The sequence below is a fragment of the Azolla caroliniana genome, unplaced genomic scaffold (assembly GCF_043228905.1).
Source record: "Azolla caroliniana isolate FFs.n. ecotype wild unplaced genomic scaffold, voAzoCaro1.0.p SCAF_1, whole genome shotgun sequence".
Taxonomy (NCBI): Eukaryota; Viridiplantae; Streptophyta; class Polypodiopsida; order Salviniales; family Salviniaceae; genus Azolla; species Azolla caroliniana.
In genome coordinates, this window is record NW_028230436.1 from 34,470,773 (window position 1) to 34,482,176 (window position 11,404).

Here is an 11,404-nt window from a genome sequence, read left to right on the forward strand (position 1 = left end):
GTGACCTTTGAGACCCAAGTTACCATAATGTTTTTATACTAAAAAATGTGTTTTACAAAGTGACTTATTCCTAGGTAAAACCACTAAGAAATTATTCAATCATGGGTAAAACCACTTAAGAATGATTCAAAGGCAAACATATAAAGTGAATTCCTTCAAATTTGTGTGCGTGATATGCATATAGTCCAAAAACCACAAGCTTAGTGTACCAATAGTCCAAAATCCCTAAGTCTGAATAGTTGGGTGATATCCATGTAGTCTCACCTCATTAGGAATCTTTGAGTGGTAGTACAAAATAGCTAAAACTAAATCCTTGTGAGCTTGTTGTGAACATGATCACAAAGGTATCTACAAAAACCTTTAGCCATTTGGTAGTTGTTGTAACATCATGGTAAATGTTAGGAATTCGAAATGGATCATTCTCACATGTTTTGTCATGTGGATGGAGTATTTCCTCATCATATCAAAGTGTTTCCAATATCGTGTAAAATATCGAGCCAACAATATTGTACTATCCTTTCTTGGACCACCTCTTTGAGGTTCAAAGTATTCATGAATGTTCATTGTTATTTGGTTGAGCAACTCATATGTTTTAGAGTAGATTATACAATGATGTGTAATAAATATCTTGCAACTCCTAAATTTTGTTCAGCAACCCCACAAGTAATGCATAGGTAAAAAAGAACTTGACTTGGTTGGGTTTCAAAAGGCATTGGGTTTGTTAGCATCATCCGGGCCCAATTTAAGCGTGAACTCCATGTGAAGAAAAATGATGTCTTCTTTATTGTGTTAGGAGCTTGGCCAAAATTATTTGGAGAAGACGCTTAACCACTTAAAGTGCTATGTGTTCAAGGTATGTGTGATGGTGAAGTTGATGAGGTTTTTATGGTGTATCACCACATGGATGCAATGTTGGCTCCCAATAAGTTGGGTCTTCATTCCTCAAACATTGGAGATGATGGTGGCCAACTCCTTACCAAGTATTAGGTAGTTTATATCAATTGATTTAAACTTCTAGGTGAAGATTGCGATTTGATACATGAGCATAGCGAAGTGATAGGTGGCAAACATGCATAACTTTAGGATGCAAGGTTGTTAAATCATTTTAGTTTAACTCTAGTCTTTGGCGTAACCTTGAAGTTCTTGTTCTTCTTGTCTATAATTAAATTTCTATTTTTGTTAATTTTCAATTCAATATTACTCTAGTTTTCAGTGCCCTTGACACAAACCTCATTTTGAGTAAACTTGAAAGGAATTTCGAGGACACGTTGTGGCCTTCGTCAAGGGATGTAATGCTCTTTGCAAAGGAAAGGAAGGTTGATGAACTTTACATCAATCAACTTAGGTTTGTGAAAGAAATGGTGGAAATAGTGGAACTTCATAAGAGTTCTCAACCGGCCTTGTTTTTTTATAAAAGATTTTCTTCAATAGTATTAAGAACAAAGCGCCCGAAGGCTACAACTTGAACCTAGCTACCAAGGAGGTTACAACTTTTCCTATACAATGTTGTAAAATACAAGGATGTTTACATTTGTTGATATTCAAGAAAGAGTTCATGGAAGTCGATATTGCCATTGAGGCTCTTGAGTTGACATTGTAAACAGGGGCACCTTTTTCCATAAGTGAAGAAGCTTTTTCCTTTTCTTGTTCACAGTATCTGGGGAACCCTGCATATTGTCATACTGGCCACGGACTACTGCCAACAAGTTCTCCCATATCTCAAACAACACATATGAGAGATGAATGTCTACCCCATCATGGCCTTGTTACATGGCCATCAATATAAAATTTAAGTTATGCCCCAACCCCCAAAGCTACAATATCAATAGTCCAATGACAACGAAGAAATATGAATGATAGATTATGTATCTTTGGAGGCCATGAGTTTCTTTCCCAAAAGTACATTTTTATTAATAAATTTTGTCAATAGTCTAAATGTTTATGGTCATTATAAGATGCATAAGCATTGTCAATCACAATGGTTGTGGTAAGGAAAAAGTGAGGTAGACGCAATGGCCATGGGGCTTATGGTGAGAAATTATGGAGAACTTGGATATAAATGGCATAGAAAATGATATCTACATGATGTCCCAAATACATGAGATTTCTAGGATAATAGTAATAACATGAAGCTTCATTGAATTGGTGAAGTTTTAACAACACAATAGGGCCGTCAAAGGTTAATCCATAATAGCATTTTTACTCGTTCATAATAACACTAACACGGCTAACCTTGTGTACATGTGCAGGTTTTTATATAAACATCTACCTTGAAGCTCGATGAATTTACGGGAAATTCAATTCTCCACCAAATGTCGCAGAGAGAACTTTGCAACCACTTTTGTTTGGTTTGCCAAAAGTTGTAAAGCATTCTATTCTTGTAGACCACGTGTTTGCATTCATGATACTTCTCTCTCCATGTGCCTCTATTCATGAAGGCTAGCCACTTTGTCATGAAACTCAGGCTAAAGAAATCTCAATGTCTTGAATAAATATTGACGTCCTAGATTCATTAATAATAAGGGATTGAGCATCCTTATTATGGTTGCATACATGAAACTATAAACTAACAAATACGTTTCATTTAAAATGAAGCAATAGTACATAGATGTGTCTGAAAGCATGCCACCATATTGCATCAATAGAGAAATGATCATCCTTTTTAATGTGGCATGGAGTTTATTCACAAATAAGTTTTTTTTTCCATTAAAATGGAAGAAGATACATGCACACATATGTGTGCATGTATGTTGTATATGTATGCCCAAGATATTGTATCCATGACAATCCTTTTAACTCCCAAATTGGCTTTTTTCAATGAAACATACAATCCATAAACTGAGTTGGTACATTTTAAATTGTCTTCCTTACTTTTTGAAATGGAAGGGGGTGTTGTTGGTTGGGTGAATTGTGTTTCCCACTTCATGAAACTTTCTTCACAAAAATCGCCCTAAAGTTAAAAGGTAAGTTTTAAACCCTGTATGCAACAAATTTAGAGATTGTCACTTCCAATGAGAATTTTAGTATGGTAAAACATTCTATGTATGTTTGTTTGTTGCTAGGTGAAGTTTTTTTAAAAGAAAACATTGTATTGCCATGAAAGAACATACAATGAAACACATAGTAGCTCTAAAATGTTCTTGAAACAACACAGAGTTTTTCCTATAGGTAACATGAGAATGACACAAAAAAATAAGCTCAAGATTTTCTAGGTTGCTTTTAAGCATCCTATTGTTCATCATCCAACATGAATATTCTTGATAGGTTTTCAATTAGTAATATAAGTTAGTACTCTAAAACTCAATGCTCTTGAAAAGCCAATATTTTAAAATTTTAGTAACCATATTGATAACATTTAACATAGTAATTATTAGATTGTTGACTTATATGAACATCATGGGGATCCAACACAAGAAACAATTGTTCATTGCTTTGTCAAGGAAGAAAAGTGTCTATCATGATTTATTAAAAAGCTGAAAAAGTGGCTTCAATTGTCCAAGACAATATGGTGAATATAGACAATGCATTCTTACCGATTCAATTTATCAGTCATAACACCAATGGTTTGGTAACAATATGCAGTTTCATCATACCATTCACCTTAACAACAACACCTTCTCATCACATCACAATCGAATCTATTGATAGAGCCTTACAAGATTCCCCCAAAAAAGTTAAACAACAAAAACATAATTGCTAAAGTATGACCGCGATTTGAGGTAAAACAACTAGGACTTTTCATAATCAATGATATATTGCAATGAAACTTTGGTAATAGGTTGCCCATTATGATTTGTTCATCCACGAATGCATGTTTTGCTGTGGAAAAACTTAGAATTATATGTATTGAAACTAATTGAGTGTTATTGTGTGCAATCACGTAATCTAAACTTGTATTCATAAATGAGTAGTGTTTATTTCTTATCTAAATTTGACTTTGAAGACCCCACCACAAAACTTCACATGGTAAACATTCGGGATCAATATTTTGCTTGAACTAATGGAGTTTAACATTTCACTCCCACCTACCCTCGGTTATCAAATTGCAATGGAGAACACGTGTTTGGATTAGATCAAGATCTCATGAAGTTATAGGAAACAACATAGATTTGAACCTCAAAAATGTTGAATACACTGAAACATGATTGGATACCCCACAAGCTAATGAAGAAATTGCAAATGGAGAAGAAAATACAAATTAGACTCATGAAATTGGGAGAAACTATTTTCCCACATCTAAATCATACACATTGCATATTTTATAGTAAATTTGCATGATCTCTTGTGTTTTGTCAATAAATTAGATTCATTAGAACACAAAAAACAACTCGAGGTCATGCTCATGTCTATATAAATACAAATTAGACTCATGAAATTGGGATAAACTATTTTCCCACATCTAAATAGTACACAATGCACACTACATACTTTATAGCAAATTTGCATGGTCTCTCATGTTATGTTAATAAATTAGATTAATTGAAACATCAAAACCAAGGCCAGGTCGTGCTCGTGCCTATATGGACCTATTGTCGACATATTAAAGCCAATTTACAATACTAGGGCCTCCTTTTATATACAAGCACATGTACTCAAGGTATCATCTCATTAATCATGGTCCAACAACTAGACCTTTACTATGCCTTCCTATAATGATAAGCAATTGTTGGAAAGTATCTTTATTTAGGAGAGCCAATTTGCCGAAGTTTTGGGTAAGAAAGTGTCCCATGGAGAGTTATGACTTAAGCACACAAGAGAGTAAACTGATCATGATAAATGTTACTAGCACTCAAATTTGATGGTCCCCTCTTATGCTAGAGCAATTTTCTTTAGAATGAAGGGAATTTCAAGGATCTTTTGTCCTTTGGAGAAACTCATGAATTGACCACATTGTAACATTTACGGAAAGAAACAAAACCCTGAAAATACCCCATAACCAGCTTCTCTTTATTTCCATGAATGCCCCTACCTTCTTGTTATTTCCATAAGTGCCTCGTACCTTCTCATTGTTTCCTAGAATGCCTATACCTTATCGTTATTTTCGTGAATACCCTTGGGCAACCTTGAAAGACATGGGATGAATTGACCGAATTGTATTTAAACACTACAATGCAAGTAATCCTATAGATTACAAATTAACATGGGATTTAAGTATTTCAAAGATAAGAGCATGATTCATTTTCAAATGGTATTTTCATTCCTTTCTCTTTGCTTCTCTCTCTCTCTCTCTCTCTCTCTCTATATATATATATAGGAATGCGCTATTTGCCCCCCCTAAAAAAAAAAAACCTTTTGGCTACTTTGCTGGTTTAGCCAAAATAGGGGGGCCAAAATAGCCAAAAGGTTTTTGTTTTTTTAGGGGGAGCAAATAGCGCATTCCTATATATAATAATAATATATATATATATATATATATTGTACATTGGAAATTTAATAAGCAAAGTTAAAGGTAGAGCAAGTAGTGTTCAAAGTGAGCAATGTAGGTATGAAACCCATCCTTGCCCGCTCAAGATCGAACTGAAAGAATGCATTCTGTTGCTGGAACGTCCCGATCACGATGGACCTACCCTCGTATTGGTCGGTCTTTTGGAATGCGAGACAAAACACTTCCTTATTGACCTTGACGACCGAGTTGGCGCCCACAATGCGCCATATGGCCTTCTTTTTCAACACGATGTCGATAATGGGCACGTTGAACCCGAGTTTCGAGGCACGGGCCGATGCCGAACTGAAGCAGTGCTCGAACGGACTAACCGCGGGGACAGGCTTGATACCGCGTGAAATGCACGCCTTCTCGAACCGGGATGCGAGGATGTCGTACACTGGAGGTGTGAGAAGTGTGTAAGGGTTTCCAGAGCTGAACCTTGTCCCGCCGACAAAACTAGTGGTCTTGTTCCGCTTCTTAGTGGCCGAGAAATAGGTGGGGTCTATGGGGAGGGCGACATTATCGACCGAGATGGATTGGACAGTGAGGAAGTAGGCATCCTTCTGCCGTGAGTATGTCTTCAAAGGGGTATAGGTTAGGAGCTTGGAGAGGTCGAGTTTACTAGCTCCACCAAAGATGTAGGGCCCATCACCAAAGAAGATGACGCCACGCTCTGGCTTCGGCACGGATGGGAGGCAATATGCGAACTTACGAGCCACTGTCGGGATTTTGGCGGAGATTTGGGAGGGGAGAGCGATCGGGGCTCGGCTCAAGCCGGTGCCACCGACCACACCTGCCGGCAGCTTGATCCGATCCGACACGAGGAGGGTATCATCCCCGCATAGGAATGAGAATTCCGGCATCGTTACGGATGGGCGGACGAGCCTTGCCCCATCGGTCGCGAGGAGCGACACGTGGTCTGTCCATACGGAGGTGGACAATGTCCCGACCCCGGTGACGGATGCCCACGAGGAACATGTGAGGTTGGAGCATGCCGGGTATGCGAAGATGTTCCCCGGGTAGCAGTTGTCTTCAAAACAGCCCGTGGACGCACATATGAAAACTGTGCACGACTCTGACGCGGTGCAAGCTTTCGTGTTATTACATAGGACAGGTTTGAATGATGGCGAAGAGTAGGGGTGTGGGTTCACACAATCTACCCATAAGTTGCTATTGTCCAGCTCTAGCAAAAGGGGGCCTCCGCCCCTTGGTGATGGTGTGGCTAGTGTTAGAGTGTAGAGTGATGTCTCGGCATCATAAGAAATAGGGGCAATCAATGCACGCACAGTTGCCGCGGAAGTGAGGGTGCTCTCAATGTAGAAGATGCCACAAATTAGTAGGAGAAAAGCAAGAACAATGTTATTAGTGTATGATGAAGCCATTATCATTAGACTGATGTAGTCTTTTTAACACCTTGGGTTTGGTTTAGAGGTACAATATATAATACCTCAAGGGGGAAACTTATATAAATAAGTTAGGTTGTACACCATGTTGTCATCACATTCCTTTCTCCGTGTGGGGCCACCATTGTGGGGATCATTGTGATAAGTTATAAACTATATCTTTTCAATGCCTTGCTTGCCCCTTCATTCTAGATTGGGTTAGATTAGGCTAATAATAACTTTTGGATGACATATTTGTAGATCTTGACATTTTGTGCCTTGAACCATGTGCATCCCTATCTCTTTAAGTGCTTTATGCCACCATTCATTTCATTTTCATTTCGATCTCCTAGTCAATGACCTTAGTTAGTGCTATTTTGGGTTCTATAGAAAACAAAAGCACCCGTTGATTTGGGAAATGTGAATGGAGGTAGTCACTTGCACACAAGGAGCAATATCTTGTCTATATCTTTGCTTCTATGTACACATACAATTATGTAATTGTGTTGTCACTTGTACAACTAGAATGATATACTACTAAAAAGCACACCAAATTCTAACTTCGACCATACTCATTATTTTACTTCTTCATAGTTGTACCTTGTAGAGGAGGCACATTTGCATCCTAGGAAAATATGTGAGGAAGCGTGAATGCATGTTATTTGAACCCTAATGGTTAAGGTTGAGATATTCCTTATATATAGTCACTTATACAATTAGAACGACATGGTGCTAACAACCATAGTGCACACCAAATTCTAGCTTTTACTTATGCATAGTTGTACCTTGTAGAGGAGGCACATTTGCATCCTAGGAAAATATTTGAGTAAGGGTGAATGCATGTTATTTGAACCCAAATGGTTAAGGTTGAGATATTCCTTATATATAGTACCTATAACCTTCTGCATTTTCACCACCTAGTTTTGATGGATGCCTATCGCTAAGTTTTTGTGCATGATTGCCACTTAAGAATCATGTGTGCCTATTAGACAATGTGCTATGATAAATATAATAAAGAATGTTACAAGTATGTACAAAAATAGATGATGTACTTACTATAAATATGTGGAATACAATCATATCATGAGGGTCCTGAGTTCAAGTTCCCTAAAACCAATGCCATTTTGTATGTTCATGGCATGGTGTATGATAAGTGACATCATGAGTGAGTCTTCACATTCACCCTCAATTCGTGATAATGGTTGGTGGTACATAACGAAGCTTCCTTCTTTGAGAAAACTACCAACGTTGGCGTGAAAGTAATGACTCCCATACCATTTTTTGAATATCTTGCATATGTCTATGCTTGTTCTAATAGTTGGGTTATAATGCAGATTGTGAAGAATGTCCTACATTTCCATATCACACCCAACTTCTAAAGTGTAGGTGGCCAACTAGTTGTGGTGGTGAAAGACATAATCCATTTCCACCTAAGACTTGCAAGGGTGTTTATAAATATACATGAGTGATCTATAAACTAAGATGAACTGCATAATTCATTGCATTAATAATAGTGGAAGAGAGAGGAATGCATAATTCTTGATGAATACATGTGAATTGTTCTATTATGTGGGACGTTCTTGCTTTCCATGTAAATTTATTAAAATAACCTTAAGTATTTTTACTACAAGGGTCTCATACATTTAATATTTGAAAGTTTTTCAAACCGGAGATTTGAAAAAGAAGTGTAGATGATGTCCCCTTCACTCCCATCTCTAGGAGAGGTAATGCCTTAGTGTTAATAAAAGAAGCCGATACATTAAAGAGAGTTTGACTATGTGCATTGCAAAGAACGAAAAAGGCACAGCCACAACGTGTGGCATAACGTAGGTGAAAGCTGTAACATGATCATCATCACCAGAGATCGTATCGAGCATACAATAATATACTAGATCGGGTACAAAGTCAAACTCGGATAGGCGTTGAAAATGAAGGATAGTCAAACTCGGATAGGGATTGAAAATGAAGAATAGTCTAAAACCATTGAAAACATAGAAAGCCAAGCACCCTAAGACAATGGGTGGTGGGTGTGGGCACCCCCAGTAAAACAAAAGAAAAAAGCTTGGTACCCATCCATCTATCCCCATGTTGGATATACATAGCACACACATATATACATATATCCACACACACACACACCAATCACTTATATGTGCTAAAATATAACAAATTCATATTCAGTTATGATGCCAAACCATATCCTTCCTCTTCTACTACTAGTGCCTCTGCTAGGGGCATGTATCTCATATAATAAAGAGAGGAGCATTGCCTCGGCCGCCCCTTCGGCATTGGTCGCCCCGATTTCCTATGATGCCGCCACTTCATTGTACACGCTCACGCTCGCCCAACCATCGCCGAGCGGGGGCCAGCCATTGCTGGTGGAGCTGGACAACAGCAATCTTTGGCGAGATTGTGTAAACCCACGGCCCTACTCGTCCCCCACCTTCAAACCCCTCCTTTGCAACAACACGGCCGCGTGCGCCGCAGCCGCGTCATGCACCTCCTTCATATGCGGCTCGGCCGGGTGCTACGACGACACTTGCTACACAGGCAGCGGGTTCGCATACCCGGCATGCTCCAACTACACGTGCGCGTCCTGGGCGTCGGTCACGGGGGTCGGGACCCTCGGCACATCGGTGTGGACCGACTCGGTCTCGCTCCTCGCGACCAACGGTGCCAAGCTGGTGCGGCCGTCGCCGGTCACGATGCGAGATTTCTCGTTCCTATGTGGGGATAGCACCCTCCTTGTGTCGGATCGGATCGCGCTCCCTGCCGGGATCGTGGGAGGTGCCGGCTTGAGCCGCGCGCCCATTGCCCTCCCCACGCAGATCTCCACCAAAATCCCGACCGTTGCCCGCAAGTTCGCGTATTGCCTGCCATCCAGCCCGGGTCACCCGGGGCCCATCTTCTTCGGCGATGGGCCATATGTCTTCGGGATCCTCGACCTCTCTAAGCTCCTGAAGTTTACCCCATTGAAGACATTCTCCCGGCAGAAGGACGCGTATTTCCTGGACATCCAATCTATCTTGGTCGATGGGGTCACTCTTCCTATCCCTTCATCCTTGTTTTCCATCACCAAGAACAAGACCGGGAAAAGCACGGCGTATGTCGGCGGGACCCGATTCTCTTCCGGGAACCCGTACACGCTCCTCGCCCCCTCCATCTACGGCACCCTTGCGGCACAATTCGAGAAGGCGTGTGCCGCGCGTGGCATAAAGGCGGTCCCTGCAGTCAGCCCATTCGAGCACTGCTTTGATGCCTCGTCGGCCCGCATCTCCAAGCTCGGCTTCGATGTACCCACCATCGACATTGTGTTTAAGAAGAAGGTCACATGGCGTATCATCGGCGCCAATTCTGTCATCAAGGTCAATAAGAATCGTGCGTTTTGCCTGGCATTCGGGAAGACCGATGAATACGAGGATAGGTCCATTGTGATCGGGTCATTCCAACAGCAGAACGCGTTCTTTCAGTTCGACCTAGTGCGATCGAGATTGGGTTTCATACCTACATTGCTCACCTTGAACACTACTTGCTCTGCCTTTAACTTTGCTTATTAACAGAGCCCCAGTGCCTTCAGATCTCAAGGACAGTTTTTTATTTTGAGAATAACACCATATAAAGAAATCATGTAGTAGTTTGGTTTGAGAATAACCATATGAAAAACCATGCAATATTGCTAATGGATCGCATTGCTTGTATTCATATACTTACCATAATAAAGTATAATTTGTTACTTGGTTTTTTCAGCTTACTTTTGTAACTCTTTATTCACAAGGTTCTGCTTCTAGTCATAAACTTGAATCACTAATCCCCGGACATCTATTAGGAGCTAAATTCATCAAGACTATAAGAAATGAGTAAGCTAGCACATAATCCTCCATAAATTGATCATTATATGGATGAAATCTACCTACCAATGCTCTGTATTATTTTCATAACCACATGGTTCATGTTAATGAAATTAGGAACCTCAACTTTCACCAAGGCAATTTTGAAACAAGCACATCATGATAATTTCCCCTAAATGTCAAACATAAAAAACCAGAAATTCTTAGACATACTAATTCATTTCTCTCCTTCAATGCAGAGCCCCATGTTTTTTCTCTGCATTACAATAATTGGTTTGACCTAATTTCTATGTGTAAGGAAGGGGCAAGTGTTTAAAAGTGAATACACTTCATCTTGGATGCAGGGATGATAAATAAAGTGGTGACACTTTACCTTGATATTGTGGTGAAATGGAAATGATTTAGAGGCCCCTCTATATGCAAACACAACTACAAGATGCCCTTTGTTGCCAACATTCGTTGGTACCACTTGTTATGTATTCTAGTTTTCTTGAACAACGGAATTTCTCAATCCCAAGTCCTATAAAACAATCACTCCTAAACATGACCTGTCAATATCTCGAAGTTCACTTATGTCATCGTTTACTTGAATGAATGTCTTCCTATTATCCATGTTGTCCAAGAGACACTCTACCTCGAGAAGGTGTTTACGTGAATGTCTTCCTACTTTCCACATTGTCCAAGAGATGTTCTACCTCGAGAGCCCTCCCTTAGACCACTTACATATGGCCTCGTTGTGCAAGTCTTGC

General features: G+C 39.8%; 2 protein-coding genes across 2 annotated transcripts; one reads left to right on the forward strand and one right to left on the reverse strand.

Annotated features, from left to right (window-relative positions):
• Window positions 1-5,415: 5,415 nt before the first annotated feature.
• On the reverse strand, window positions 5,416-6,870 carry LOC147870042 (putative aspartic proteinase GIP2). Its single transcript, XM_087336286.1, has one exon. The coding sequence runs from the start codon at window positions 6,811-6,813 to the stop codon at window positions 5,431-5,433; it is 1,383 nt and encodes a 460-aa protein (XP_087192412.1). The 5' UTR covers window positions 6,814-6,870; the 3' UTR covers window positions 5,416-5,430.
• A 2,052-nt stretch (window positions 6,871-8,922) lies between these two features.
• On the forward strand, window positions 8,923-10,548 carry LOC147870043 (putative aspartic proteinase GIP2). The gene has a single exon (XM_087336297.1). The coding sequence runs from the start codon at window positions 8,991-8,993 to the stop codon at window positions 10,362-10,364; it is 1,374 nt and encodes a 457-aa protein (XP_087192423.1). The 5' UTR covers window positions 8,923-8,990; the 3' UTR covers window positions 10,365-10,548.
• Window positions 10,549-11,404: the final 856 nt, after the last annotated feature.

What these genes read in the sequence shown, in the direction of transcription:
- LOC147870042 (XM_087336286.1), bottom strand. Translation starts at nt 6,813, where the DNA reads ATGATAATGGCTTCATCATACACTAATAACATTGTTCTTGCTTTTCTC.
- LOC147870043 (XM_087336297.1), top strand. Translation starts at nt 8,991, where the DNA reads ATGATGCCAAACCATATCCTTCCTCTTCTACTACTAGTGCCTCTGCTA.